General features: G+C 41.3%; 1 protein-coding gene across 1 annotated transcript in view; it reads left to right on the top strand.

The window, feature by feature from the left end:
* The window catches only part of KDM2B (lysine (K)-specific demethylase 2B), a 112,113-nt gene that overhangs the window by 68,133 nt on the left and 29,243 nt on the right, over positions 1–14,737 (top strand). The window contains exon 12 of the mRNA XM_009998406.1: positions 4,800–4,886. Coding sequence (XP_009996708.1) covers positions 4,800–4,886 — 87 coding nt within the window. The remainder of the gene's footprint in view (positions 1–4,799; positions 4,887–14,737) is intronic.

The following is a 14,737-nucleotide window of genomic DNA, read 5'->3' as shown; positions in this document are numbered from 1 at the left end:
GAGGAAGAGAGACCGTCTATTTTTCCAGAATGGTTTTTATCTCCTTGACCACTAAATCATATTCCCTCTTATTGCTACTGGTTTTCCAGCTTGTACACAAAATAATGAGGATTTTGCTGATAGCATTAGCAGCAGAGCAAGCAGAAGCCTGGCACCTTTACCTCATCCTGGTGAATATCCAGAGCACCAGTCATCTGGGTGACTGAATGGAGGCAGGAATCCTGCAGAAGAAATTGTGCAGATCAGATGTGCTGTGACTATATTCACAAGGCCTGTTTCATGGGGAACCTGACTTTCAGGCATGTGGTGTATTTATAGTATACCCTATGAAAAGTACCCTTTTACTGCACCCCTTTGAGAGTTTGTTTTAACAAATACATAGTAAGAATATACTTGACAGAAAATCTGAAAGCTCTTGCTCTGCCTGGAAAGTCTGAAACAAGTTCCTTCCTGAAGAAAATAAATCCATGTTTATTGTAGCAGTTTTATTTCTTAATGAAAGACACTCAGGAACCTTTTTAGTATGACATTCAAGTCTGCTTCAGTACGAGAATTAATGTTTTCAGAAAACAGGATATGGGTAGTTAAACTGGAGGAGGAAAACCATTTTTGTGCAGTTTCACAGAACAAATCAGGGTAACTCACAAAGAATCTGTGCTTTTCTGTCCTAGCAAGAATACAGTAAGGGATGGGCAACTGGATTACTGCTCTTAGTGGTAAATATAACTACAGCTCTATACAGCTATTTAATGTCAAGTAGGTGATACTCTTTGAAGTAATTTATTTTCCTTATGAGAAGAGAGACTAAAACTAAACTAAGCCTGTGTAAATTCCTTACACATCATCTAAGCTCCTAACTAACTGCAACTGTCTAGTGGGGACACAGCAATCCAGAAGTGCCAAGCTGGTGCCTCTGAAGATTGAGAACCCATTTATCATCGTGATCGATGGAGTGCAGCAGCACAAGGGAGGCTTATTTACAGAGCAAAGCACTGGCCTCACTTGGAGAGCAGGGCAGCTCTTCTCTCAGCTCAAACAAGGAATTCAGTTGGTGTTGGCTGCAGCTCTGCTGTATGGGCACTATGGCATGAGCCCTGTGTTGACCACCAAAGGAGCTTCTCAGAGGCCTCCAGACAAGGGTTTGCTGACAGCAGCCTCCCCTCCATAGCAGATGGCATCTGAGCAGTGGGCTGAGGAGATGCAATGCTCTGTATCCAAATGTCTGGGGCTGGGCTCTGGGAGGTGTATGTGCAGCAAATGTGAGGAGAAACTGTTGTACAGATCAACAGACTCTCCCTGAGAGTGCTCAGCTGACCCAGGTTGCAGAAGGACAGAAGGCTTGGCAGTGTAGCTGTTGGCAGGGTGAGCAGCTAGAAGACACAGCAGCTGTTGGCCCCACATCCTTGCTGTTGGTGTTAGTGTTGGAGACACACACAGTGTGCAGTCACACCTTGTTTTCCATATATATATGCCCTGAAATGAAATACGAAACAGTGCAACAACTGCTCCCAATTTAAAAATTAAGTAGCACCTGAACTGTTTGAAAAGTACCTACACTGATGAGGAAGAGAAGGAGGAAAAAAAATCACTGAAAAGTAATTTTAATTAGATGGTGGCCTTGGGGATTGGAAGAGTTTGATTGTGTGGCTTCTCCACTTCATATTTAGCTACCAAATAACATGTTGGTCTACTAAAGAGACAACTGGAGTGGACTTATGTATGAAGAAGAGAATAGAGAGGTAACCATCTTACTCCTTGGTGTACTTTGCAAGCCACATCACAGGACAGGTAAAGTTGGGCAGACTTTTGATTGTGACAGTGTGCATCCCACATGAAACACTCTGCCAGTGATCCTTGTCTGCCTGTAGCCTCTGACTTCAGCACACCAGGTTTCTGTTGTTACCAGCAGGATGGTGATGCCTCTGCAGCTCCTGGGGAACAGGATTGTGTGATCTGCCTCATCGTAATGCCACACACCTTGCCCACTTCAAAGCAAAAATGCTGCCCTTCTTCTGAAGAGGCTGTGGAAGTCCATTAGGGCAGAAGAAACTCAGTTTGAAGAAGAGAGTTTGTCAAATATCTGCAACTCTTTGGCAGCAGGAGAAGATTCTTGTGCAAGACAGATGATATCTTCTGAAATATGTTCTTACTTTTTCTTGCCAAGAAATCTTACCCCGTTCTCATTCTGATGACAGGAAAAAAACCTCCCTCTACTAAATGCAATTCAAGGGAGTTATTCCTTGCTGTGCTTTTGAAATTAATGGCTAAGCTGTATTCTTACATGCTTAATCAGTTTCTTTCCTTCATACCTGCTGTTGTCACCACCTTCAAGTGTAATGAATCAGGCAGCCTTGTGCTGGATGAGTATCGTGTTGTCTAAGTGGAGCCCCATGGCTTTTCTTTATCTTCGTTTTTCTGTTTGAGTTTTTTTGGTGTGGATTTTTTGTTTGTTTTTGTTTTTTGTTTTTTTTAAGCAGGTGAACAGAAGTCTCCCTCCTCCAGCCTGTTGGATGCTGACACTTGACACTGCAGTCAGTGCAAACGTGGCTTGGTTATGGTTCTGCTGCTCAGACATCCATTGTTTTTAGCTGGCTGAGATGATAAACTGCAACAGTTTTACATTTCTTGGGGAATATTTTCACGTGGTACATATGATAACAAGAAATCTTCATTATCCTGCCAAGTTCTTGGAATATTCTCTGCTTTCTATTGAACTCAGTGTCTCTGACAGTCGTTAGTGGAAATGTTAAGGTTTTCTGTCTTATAAGCTTTCAAATCTAACAGCAGCAGAGTAAAGAGGGATTAATTTGTCCTTTGTTTATATGGCTCTCAAGCTGCTGCCTTGGTCTGGAAAATGTTGGTTTTGCAAGAGAACACAAAAGAGCTCTCCACTCCATTTTTAGACTGAAAACTAACTTTCTGAATGTGGTCACAGCTCAGTTAATGCAATGGTCACACTCTCAAAATAAAAAGGACGTGAGAAGAGAGGTGCTCACTTACCCTTGGCTCAGCCAGGAGTTCATTTGCCAATGACTAGTCTGTGTGTAAAAGTTGTCAGGTCTCTCTGAGCACAGCCACAGTAGTGCCAGGCTGATGAAACTAGGCTTGTACTGGTATTGCTTGTGTTGGTCATTGGTGCTGCTTTTGGACTACCAAAACTAACTAGTATCAAAAGCAGCCTTACTGGTGTGATTGTAGCTGAAGGAGCAGCACTGTGCTGGTGCTGTCATGTCTATTAGTGAAGCATCTCTCATTTAAGCACAGGCTGGGGAATCGAGCTGAATCCAGCCTGAGCTCCAGGGAGGGGAATCCAGCCCCAGGGAGGGTAAACCAGCCCCAGGGACACTCATCCAGACCTTAGTTAGATGCTAGTCTGCCTGCTCAGGCTCTTGGGGCTAATAAGTACATAGAGAGTCAAGGGAAGTGAGTGTGGACTATCCCCAGCTGCACAGTTGAGAAGACTTGGAGAGTCCAGTTCTGGAGCCCACCACAGGAAGGATATAGAGCTCTTGGAGCAAGTCCAGAGGAGGCCACAAAGATGATCAGAGAGCTGGAGCAGCTCTGCTGTGAAAACAGGCTGAGAGAGTTGGGGCTGTTCAGCCTGGAAAGGAGAAGGCTCCAGGGAGACCTTAGAGCACCTTCCAGTACCTGAAGGGGCTACAGGAAAGCTGGGAAGGGACTTTTTACCACGGTGTGTAGTGACAGGACATGAGGTAATGGTTGTAAACTGGAAGAGGGAGATTTAGGTTAGATATTAGGAAGAAATTTTTTACTGTTAGAGTGGTGAGACACTGGCCCAGGTTGCTCAGGGAGGTTGAGGCTGCCCCATCCCTAGTTGGATGGTGCTTTCAGCAACCTGGTCTAGTGGAAGGTGTTCCTGCCTATGCAGAGGGGCTGGAACTAGATGATCTTCTAGGTCCTTTCCAACCCAAACCATTCTGTGATTTTTCCCCACGTCTGAGTTACATGGTCAGGGGAGTGATTCACAGCGGTAGGAGCTGGGTGAGCCAGTGCAACCCACTCAGGAAATTTCTAGGACAGTGCATCAAAGCAAAAGGATTTGGTGGGGGTGGAAGGGAGGGGAGACGAATCTTTTTCCTTCATACTGTGCTGTTTAGAGTCAGATCTTTTCCTAGTGAACCCTCAGGAACCTGAATGCTTCACCCGATCATGTAAAGTGAACTAGATCATAAAGCTCTGGCCTGCCCATCAGCGTGGAACGAAGGCCAGTGGAGATGAGGTGCTCTTGAACTGCCACATGCAAAAAGATGAGAGGTCACAGTGCACACGTCTGTATCTTGACTTACCTGAGTGGTCAGGGGTCAAAGGGTTGCTCTAAACTACACCCCTGATGCCCTGTGACTGCAGAAATAATGGTGGCAGAGCTTAGATGCTTTGCAGACCTTTAGTATAGATGTGATGAGGAGAGAGGTGTTGGTTGTGGTGACTGGTGGGGCCATTTGGGAGTCAATGAGCTGGAGTTTAAAGGGAGAGGTGATACTGGTATTAGGCTGATACCAGTGGAAGAAACAGCAGTCTTTAGGATGCAGCAATTTTAAAGAAGTCTGTAATTGAGGTGATTCATGGCTGATTTTGTTGTATATTTTGCAAAAAACGTCACATCTTGGATTTTAATGACAGGTGCAAGAGTTTCAGTGTAAATTGGGTGTATGGAAGCAAAAGTAACTTGCAGAGATCTTGTCACTCTTAACAGAGTGAAGTATTGTCTTCTGAAACTCTCCACTGTTCATTTGGACAAATATTTCCCTGGTTAATAAAAGCCTTTTCATTTGCAACAGAACATACTGAAGGAACATGCTGATGATGACCAAAATCTTGCCATTTCGGGTGTCCCTGTGGTCAGCTGGCCCAAGAAGACCACAAAGGTAATGAGACACAGTTACTCCCTAATGACTATTGTGCTAGGTCATGGTATTTATTTATCTAGAATCTGACAACATACTGTACATGATACTTGAGCAGCTGCTCACATTTTTAACATCAAATGTTTTTTTTTAATGATGTTATGATTGGGTGTTGAAGCAGAACATAAAAGTGCCTCAGCAGGGAGAAATCATTAAAAATTTTGTTTGGACCTTATGGAGCTGTATAAAACTTCAGTATGTCTTGGTCATTTACTAGTCATTGTGAAACCTAAAAATGTTGATGCAACATTTTGTGTGGAATTAATTGATGTGTAAGTCTTACAGATAGGTCATTTCTCACCTGGATGAGATAATGAACCTAAAAATGTTGATGCAACATTTTGTGTGAAATTAATTGATGTGTAAGTCTTACAGATTGGTCATTTCTCACCTGGATGAGAGAATGTTTTTTTATCTGACACTATGACACATCCTGAATTCTCTGTACTAATGTGTCACTAACATTGGAGGGTAATTTCTGCCCCTGTATCTTCATTTTTCCTCCTATATATGGGAGTAATTCTCTTCACCTTGCAGAACTATAAGGCTTGCTTCATTAGCACTTATAAAGAATTTGAAATAATTAACTAAAGAATAATGTCAAAAGGCTGGCTGTTATTTATAACAGTGGTATGTTTTACCACACTCCAGTTATTCAGCATGCTTTGCTTGTTTAGAAGATGTCTCATCACTTCTATTTTTACTTTCATTTTTCACTGAATTAGTTTTATAATACATAATTTCTTGAGAAATGCTGAAAGGGTCGGTCAGCTTAAATCAGGCTTCTATCTGAAAATCTGTTGTTGTTGTCATTGCACATCACTTTCAAGTAATTAGCTGAGTGATTTATTTTCCCTGTTCTTACTGTTGGGCTGGTGCACTTGTCATGGCTTTTGAATATGATCCCTTGTAGCCATATGAATTTGCTGGTTCTAGGTGGGAAGTAGACCATGAACATCAAGCTGCTTGGAGGAGAGTGGGGCAGAATGAGCACATCATGTTCCTGCTTGGTTTCTTTTTGGGTTTTAGCTGAGCACATTTTAGATAAGCTGTGTCTTGTTAAGAGCATATTTCCTTTTTAGTTTGTAAGAAATCCACGGGAATCTGCTTTGTGTTTAAAATCTATTTGTTTAAAACAACAGTGAAAAATCTTGAGAGGAATAGATGTTGGAGTCTCCACTGCTTTGTTAGCTCTGTTCATTCATCAGTCAGGTATACTCTAGGCATTGAATAAAGCAGAATCTCTGTGACTACAGGGAAACAGGTGTGTGAAACATAAAAAAGCTCCAAGAAACACCTGACTCTAGTGCTGTATCTTTTGAGCTTGTAGAAAAAGTGAGGATCTTAATGTTTTGAGGCTCTGACAAGCTTTGGCATTCACTAACGTTCTTGCTAACTATATTTTGGAATCCTTGGTAAATGGTTCATGTCTTTTTTTTTCTGTGCATTGGCAACATAACTGTAACTAAAAGATTTGTATTTTTTTGTGACTTAAATCTTATCCCTCTTTGTAAAATCATCTTTGCTGGCAGTAAGATTTTTTTTTTTACATTTCTTGTGCTTATTTTATTTTAGCCTTTCTAAAACCAAAATGCTTTTAGTAGGCATCACTCTCAGTGCTGAGGTACAATAACAATTAAACACATCAGCTAATAACTACTATGAGGAAAACTTTCACAGTTTGTTTTGTTTTTTTTTAATTTCCAAGGAAGAAATCCTTTCACCATTCTCTTGATGTTTGCTTTGCTTAATCTGTGATCAGTTTGTGTTGTTCTTTAGTTAAAAGGTACACATACAGATAGGGTTGAATGTTTCCCAAAAGGAATTTGTTGTTGTGCTTCTAATTGGCAGGTGTCCATGTCATCTTACATGTTACAGCTATTTCCCTTGCCTGGGAACAGAGGCCAAGTGAACAGGCTAGGAAGACACATCTTTGGAGTTAAGCCCTTGAGTCCCAAATTAAAATATGTTGGAAAGACAATATAGTGGAGATGTGTATAAAAGCACTGTTAGTAGATAAGCTTGGTTGTTTCTCCTTTGTTCCCTCTAAGTCCTGATCATGAAATAAAATAAAAGATTTGACAGAGAAGAGAAAGCCCTTAGGGAGAGGCAAACTCCTTTAAAATGGAATTGTAGCTGGTGGAGCAAGTCTCCATGGCCAGAAGATTCCAATTAATGTTGAGCACAAGACAGTAAAACCTGCTGGTAGTTTTCTTTTCTGTAGTGTTGCTCTTTCAGTATATAGGAGAGATGCCAAATGCTTCCCAGTGCCTTTCATGAGATACTGGTGTTTAAAGAGAGTGGCAGATGCCATACAGCATAGTACCAGCTATTGTGGGGCTGGTAAGAAGATATGATAGCTGGTGATATGATATCAGCTTCCAGGGAGAGCAGGATTGTCTGATTCCAAGTCTGCACAGAAAAAGAAGGGAACTGAAATCCAGAAAGAGGAGGCAATAAATGGAAAATGTGGCTCTTGCTTTCTCCCAAGAGAAGGCTCCAGAAGAGATTTAGAAAGACAAGAGCAGCAGATGGAGAAGGAAGAATAAAGCCAGCATTAAATGCCAAAACATTTCAAAGAAAATGGAAATTACTGTAAAGAAAGGAGGGGAAGAGACTAGAAATGGTGAGTGCAAGATGAGGAGAGAGGCAAGTACTAAGAAGGGATGGAGTGGGGATAGAACTCTTATTAAAGCAAAAGATCCCTGGAGTAAGGACAGGGAATAGCCCAGGTGGTGGAAGGGTGGGAATAATGATGTTCACTTGCTTTTGAAGGAATGTGCCTTTGATAATCTGAGTGATTTTTGAAGCAGCAAATAATATTTCCCTTTAAAATACAGTCACAGTTTCTTTAATGTGTTGCTAGTGTGATGTGCCAGCAGTATGCAGTGTTCTGTACTGCAAAACAGTTGCTTGAAGACTGTGAAATTCTAGGGTTTAGGGAAGAAACATGTTCAGTCACCTTAAATCACAGTTCACAGTGGGGAAGGTTTAATGGACAAGACATTTAACGAAGGACGTGGAAGACCCATCCAGATGTTGTGGCCCCATTGAGCTGCATCCCTCCTGTCTCCCTGTTCTAAAGGCATTTGGGGCTGTCAGTTACACTGCAGTTCACTGTCAAAAAAAAAATAAATTACTCACTGAGAAAAGCAACAGAAGTAATGATGAAAAACGTTTTTGTGAGCAGATAAAATGAATGGGTGACATTTGATGATCTTGTGGTTAATGTACAAAATGGTAGGCAAGGGTTTGTGTTCTGTTCCCAGCTCTGCTGCAGCCTCCTGGTGTTGCAGGAGGTGAATGGCACACGGCTGCTCTCTGAGCTTTTCTGAATGGAGATGGTGCCTCCCATCCCGGGAGGCTGTGAGGTGAAATGAGTGTTTATCTGTGTCACATTCAGCAGGTCATAGTGAAATATATGAACTGTTTATGGTAGTAGAGAAGCGGCATGTGTTTCACAGGTGCCTTTTCTAGATCATAGCCACTGATTTTTAAGGAGCTTTTTGGAATCTTTTTTACTTCTAATTCATTGATAATGGCTTAGCACAATGATTACACTCCAGTAGGCACCTTTTTTTTTTCTTTCAAATGGTCTTTCAGAAGAAGCAGGAACTTCCCTTACTCTTTTAACTATAGAGTAAGAGAAAACAGTCCATTTTCAAAAGAAGTCTCTGTTTGATAGTGATTCATTTACCAAAGCGTTTGACTTTGCCAAGGATCCTAGGATATGCACAATGATCCTAATTTAGGCCTCTTCAAGGAATCAGGAATGTGGGACCGAGTGGATATTTGAAACCCACTTGTCCTGATGGCTGCCTGACAGGTCGTGTACCTCCCAACCAGACAGCACATTGTTCCCAGCTGGCTGCTGAGCAGGGATGCAGCTGTGCTGTGTAACCCCCAGCCCTGTTACTTTGCTGGAGGGGGTGTGCACCAATAAGTTGTCCTCATTTGGTGCAGTGCTGAGGGTTATCTGGGGGGTTTTTCCAAAGCTGATGTGCTGTCCCAAAGGAAGAAGTCCGTGTGCTGCCTGGAAATGTTTGGGTTTTATGTGACTAAAGAGGAGTGAGAAATAATCCTGCCAAGCTAACTGCTTCCCCATCCCTGAGATGTGAACTTCTGGGTGGTGTGAAAAGGGAGCAGGGCCTAAACCTGACTTTCTACTAGGTGACATGTTGCTGAGTACTAGGGCAGAAAGCTGACTACCATCAGGCCTAATCTTGAAGCCCACTCTCAAGAACTGCTCAGCCCTACAATACCAGAGTTCCCATTTTATCTGCCCAGGGATTAGGGGTAGCATTTTATTTAAGGAACTCAGAGTATGGCCCAAGCAGAAATGATGAATTTTTCAAACCATTTCCTATTTCTGGAAGACAACAGTCAGCTATAGTAGCATGTAATTACACTCTGTGGCAGTGCCTTCTGTTTTTATTGTGATCAAGATCTTTTGCTGTCTATGAAGAGCAGCTATAAAGAACTAAAATACGTTTGGACTCTCTTGCTCTGTGAAGAGTTAGAAATGCAAAGTGTGAGCCAGATTCTCATCTCCCTTACCTGGCACAATCCTATAGCCACTGCATTTGTAATGATAACAAGTGTCCAAATATATATGGGTCTGGCTGTGAGCAGGAAATGAAGCTGTAATTTTCAGTCTCTGGTTAACAATGCTGCAGTATGTGGGGCTGTTATTCTGATGCCTTTTCATATACTTTTCCATGTAATTTTTAGCTGTTGACTTTGAGAGAAGATACTTGAAAAGTACAATAAGGAAGTGGCAATACCCTTATTTAAAGGAGTACTATTAATTAGTAAAGGCCACAAACTGAAGTTTTAATTGGATTACCTTCCCTGTAATTGGCAATGCAAATGATGTTTAGAGCTACATATCAGTGCATGAGAACCAGGAAGAAGAAGTGATAAAAAAGAGACATCTCTCAGCCTGGTTTGTTTGCAGTTGTTTTTTAGGCTGGGGAGTGGAGGTGGGCAGGCATGGAGTTGAAAGGGACCTTCTGGGTTTTTACTCCATTTTCCTGTCACAGGCAGCATCTAATTTCAATCATTAGCAACTTCTATCTTACAGCAGTTTGATTTTTACTCCATTATTTTTACCAGAAAACTTTTTGCAACATTTTACAAATACATCTGTGTACCTGAAAAAAAAAGGATTAACTCATAGGAGCTGATCTGTGGGAGACAGAGCAAAAAAGTTGTTCAGTTTGGTTGAGGAAAGGCTCAGCTTGTTGTGCCCTATCAGGCCAAATAGTCCTTGTAGCACTTTGTCCTCTTTCTGGTGGTGGTCAGTCCCAGCTATTAGGAATTTTAAGACCAAAGCAGACATACAGTGATCTTTCCTGTCCTTCTCATCCCACTTAGGCTAGAAGATTGTATCTTCATCTTTCAGGCTTAGTGTGCCCTGCTACAATTTTTCCCTCTGAATTTACATAATAATTTGTGGGACCTGTTGATCTTTATTACCTCTGTAGTGTCCTGTAGCAGTGTCCCTTGCAGTTTAATAAAGCTCTGTGTAGATAAGCACTTCCTTTTGTTATTCCAGATCTGTCCCTTAATATCATAAATACACTTGATGCACTATGTCATGCATTTTGAGAAATTTGAATGAAGTCTCCTGCTCACCTTCTCTGGGCTGTTGATTTTTTTTATGTCCCTGTTACTGCTTCAAAACCACATGTAGTATTTAAAATGTGATGTTTAATAGCAGAGAGTAGAAGAACATGTCTTGTTCAGCCTGGCACAACAAGTTGAAGGGGGAGATGATTGTTGTGTGAGTACTTCAGGGATTGTAAATGCCAGGGGAGAAGAGGTATTTAAGCTAATAGACAATGTTGGCGTGAGAACAAGTGAGTATAAACATACCATAAATAGATTTAGGCTGGAAATAAGATTTTTGATCATTGTTCATAGTCTGAACTAAAGAGCACAGGAAAACAGTAGACAAGTGTGATGGAGAGGGTGTTGGATTGTTAGAAATAACTTATAGTCTAAGTAATAAAAGGCAGGGGTGTTAGTCACCCTGTCTGGATCTGGAGCCCATAGAGGCTCTTTGGCACATTCATATGTCCGCTGCCATTTGCCATTTTTTCCCCCTTTTCATGGTATTTCACATTAAAAATACTGGGAAGGGAGGAAGATTTACCAGTTTTTCATAACAGACCTCCTGTATGTATGTTTCCACTTTTATGAATGTATATGCAACATAATGCATTGGGTCAAACCTAAGAAATAATAAGTAAATTTCCTAGTAATCAATGGACACAATAAATTTGTAGGTAGAAATTAGGGAGTAAAAGCATAAAGTCAAGTGTTTTCATAAACTTGAAACCCATGTGATTTTTCAGAAGTGTTGAGCATTGTTCTACATGATGTTTTCTTGAAATTCAGGGGGTGAGGTGCTAGGTGGACAAAGAACATTCCTGAAAACCTTTGAATAAATACTTCCAGTTTTTACTTGCTTGCTTACTAAGAATTCCTGCCATAGCTCTCCCTAGGCCAGCTCCACCCATTGAAGCAGTAGCACTGAGGTGCTAGTTAAAGCAATTAGTGTTTTAACCAGAGTGGTGTCTGAAGCAGATCTGAGCATGTATAAATGGCACAACATCAAAACAGCATCAGTTTCAGGAGCCTGCCCGGGGGCTACCACCAGGAAAGCTACATTCCTCATAGTAGCAGTGGGAAAACTCTGCCAAATTCCCTGAGACAGCCCAGTGTCTCAGGAGATCCACTCTGAGTACTTCCCGTGGGGATGTGCACAAATTAGAAAGCAAATACTGACAATTAAAAACAAGCACTTAAGAATTAAAGTAAAAATGGAGTCCTTCTAGCAGAGGAAAAGACCTGGGAAGGGGGGGAAAAAAGAGGTAGAAAGACAGAAGGTTTCTGTGTTGTACAATGTATTTTTCTGATTGAGATTCAAATAAGTTTTGTATCAGTCATTCCAAGTGGCACAGGAGCAGAAAAGGAATTTAAACTGTCACATTTTGTCCTTGCCAAGCACCAGCTTAAAGGTGTTTGAAGTGATCTCACACAGCACTGCCTACACTCTCCTTGGTGTCAACAACCATTTAAAAATGCCAGTAGTCTGCAAGAAGATTTGCATTTACAAATATGTGTGTATTGTGAATTGTTTGGGCTGATAAAAAGTCCTGATTATAAAGTTCATAATCTACTGCAAATCAGACATTTCTTGGTAGTTATCAGATGCTAATAATTAATTTCTCTTCCAGAAAATAACCTAAGTACAAAGGAAAAGGAGGATTAAAATCAATTTAAATTTGTTTTTCTCTTCACTGATTTAAATTGTGATTGGAATCAGTGATTTAAATAATTTTGAATAATTTCTCTTCTTTTACACTGTAGGGATAGTACATGCCATGTGGTAGGAGAGAGCTGAAATTTATTCCGAAAGATATCCTAGTTCTGGCTCCTGACAAATCCATTAAGAAACAAAACCTCATAGTTGAGGTTTGGGGGGTTATTATTTTTTTTGTAGGGGACTTCCCACAGTAGCTCTGTGAGTACAGAACTAAGCCCTTTCCCTGCTAACTACACCTGGGAGCAGGGAAAAACCTGATGCACCAGAACTGAAGACTTCTTCAGGTGCTGTGCAAAGGAGTAAGAGCTGCTGGAGCTACTGGGAGTTTCTGTCAAGCATCTGCTTTCCCAGGGCAGCCCTGCTGAGGAAAACAGCTCCTTGCCTGACTTGTTTATTTTTCTGAACACTGCTTCATCTCTCACAAACATTAGTCCTCCAGACAAATTCATTTCTGTGGTAACTCCGTGCAGGCCAGAGGAGTTTCAGGGGTTTGTGTACATGTATCATATGTAACGTGCCCAAGGAGCTTCCCTGCCTCTTCCCTGGGTGTTTTTCTAAAAGCTTTGCCTGGTGACTTTACAGATTATTTCTTGCCTCAAGAGGCTGTACTTGAAATATTGTGTCCCTTCAGGGAGTAATTATAAATAGCAAGGACTTGAATGAGCACCTTCTTAATCTTCCATCTTTGACTTAATATTTTCCCTTCTTATCAACTCTCAGCCACTTGCTTTGAAATCTGACCAGTGGCTTTATGTGATTAATACATCAAACAGGTAAATTAGAGCCATTTTGGCTCTGAGAGGAAATTTGAATGGACTGAAAAAAATTAACAGACATCTCTGTTTTCAAACTGTTGTGTTCCAGGTATCATTTGAGAAGATTTATGGATTCTTCCCTACTGTTATTCTTCTACCCTGTGCATGAATATTCAGTAACATGATTTTTTTTTTCTCAAGTAGGTCTTGACTGCTATTTTTTTCAAGGTAGCAGTTTTCTCTTTATTTGATGACATTAAAAGTGCAGATGAAAACTACTTTAGTCTTAAGACCTTTTTCTTATATACTGTATGTGAAATGAGTTGGCAGGTCTCAAATTTCATCACCAGGAGCTTGACTACATGCACTGCTCAGTTGGCCTACAAAACCACACGAAAAGCTAAAGTTTGAACCTGGATTAGGTATTCCAGCATCCTTGCTCTCTCCCCCACCCCAACATTAAAACCATTCAAGCTTTGAGTTACGTGTCTGAGATGTAATAGTTTTGTTTCTGGATTGAAGCACATTGGCAGAGCAGTGGGGAGGGCGTTTGTCATTCCCCAGAACGTGCTGCACAATGATGGGCATTAATCCTGCCTGCACTTTTCAGAACAAAATTGAATTGTATGTTCTGTCCCTGAGAAGATGGCTTCCTTTTAGTTCCACAGCACATTGAAATTAAAGTCTGCTGAGAATATAAATGAGGTCTTGTTTCAACTTTATGTCTTTCCTGCAGGCACTAGTAGACCAGATAGAAGAGGTACAGAAGTGCTGCTCTTCTTGAAATGTAGCAAATCTAACTGAAGAAATTGAAGAAGGTCTGATATGAAGTGGCTTCGCTTTTGAGTTACTCTAGTATGGTTTAGTTGTTACATCCTGGATGTTTTCCTGCAAATCCAAGTCAGGTTTGTAGGTGACTGCAGAGCACCTGAGCTAAATTGTACTTCAGCTCTTCCTTTGCTTATACCATTTTTTTGCCTCTAAATATTTGGGTTTGGTTTCTAGATTTTTTTCTTTAAGTTGCTGCCCAGATGTTGGACACAACTGAGTGTAGCAGAACAGTCTGTGCTGTGTGTCAGAGTGCAGTGAGCCACTTAGAGGAAAGCAGGTTACATATTCTGGTTAATCCACTCTCAGCTTGCAGCCACATCTATTTGCATGTTCCTCCACAGCGTGGCAGTCACTTCTTATCTTCTTAGGATCCTATTTGACTAGTTCTTGCGTTTACTGACAGAAGATGGCTCTTGGAGACACTAGATGTGCTGTGGAAACACTCTGTGGCTTAAAGATCTGTGGAAGAAGGTAGCAGGGCAGGATTCCCTTCATTTCCCAGTGGATAGTCTCAGTCATACCACAGCTCTTCCTGTAAATTCATAGATCCAGGTCTCGTGAACTGAGTTTGTTGGTACCTCTCTTGTTTCCACAAATCTGATACTGTGAAGTTAGAAGACCTCAGTTATGTATCAGTAGGTTCCCAAGATGCTCCTGTTGTGTGTGGTAGATGAACTTGATGTTTTACCACTCTGCAGGCTTATTTATTAGATTTTTAAGATGAGAGGATGTTGGGTTTTTTGGAGAGTGTGGTTTGGTTTTGAGGCTTAAGAGATGGATGGAGTGGGTGAGTTACTACCAGCACATTCTGTCTTGGCTCATTATGTTTTGTGTGCTGCTTCTCTACTGCACAGTGATGGTCCATGGTTGTCAGCCTTCAGGAGGCAGTGGTG

This window comes from Chaetura pelagica, unplaced genomic scaffold, assembly GCF_000747805.2.
Source record: "Chaetura pelagica isolate M959 unplaced genomic scaffold, ChaPel_1.0 scaffold585, whole genome shotgun sequence".
In the NCBI taxonomy this organism is placed as follows: Eukaryota; Metazoa; Chordata; class Aves; order Apodiformes; family Apodidae; genus Chaetura; species Chaetura pelagica.
The sequence above is the reverse complement of the archived record's forward strand: the minus strand, read 5'-3'. Positions and strand labels throughout refer to the sequence as shown.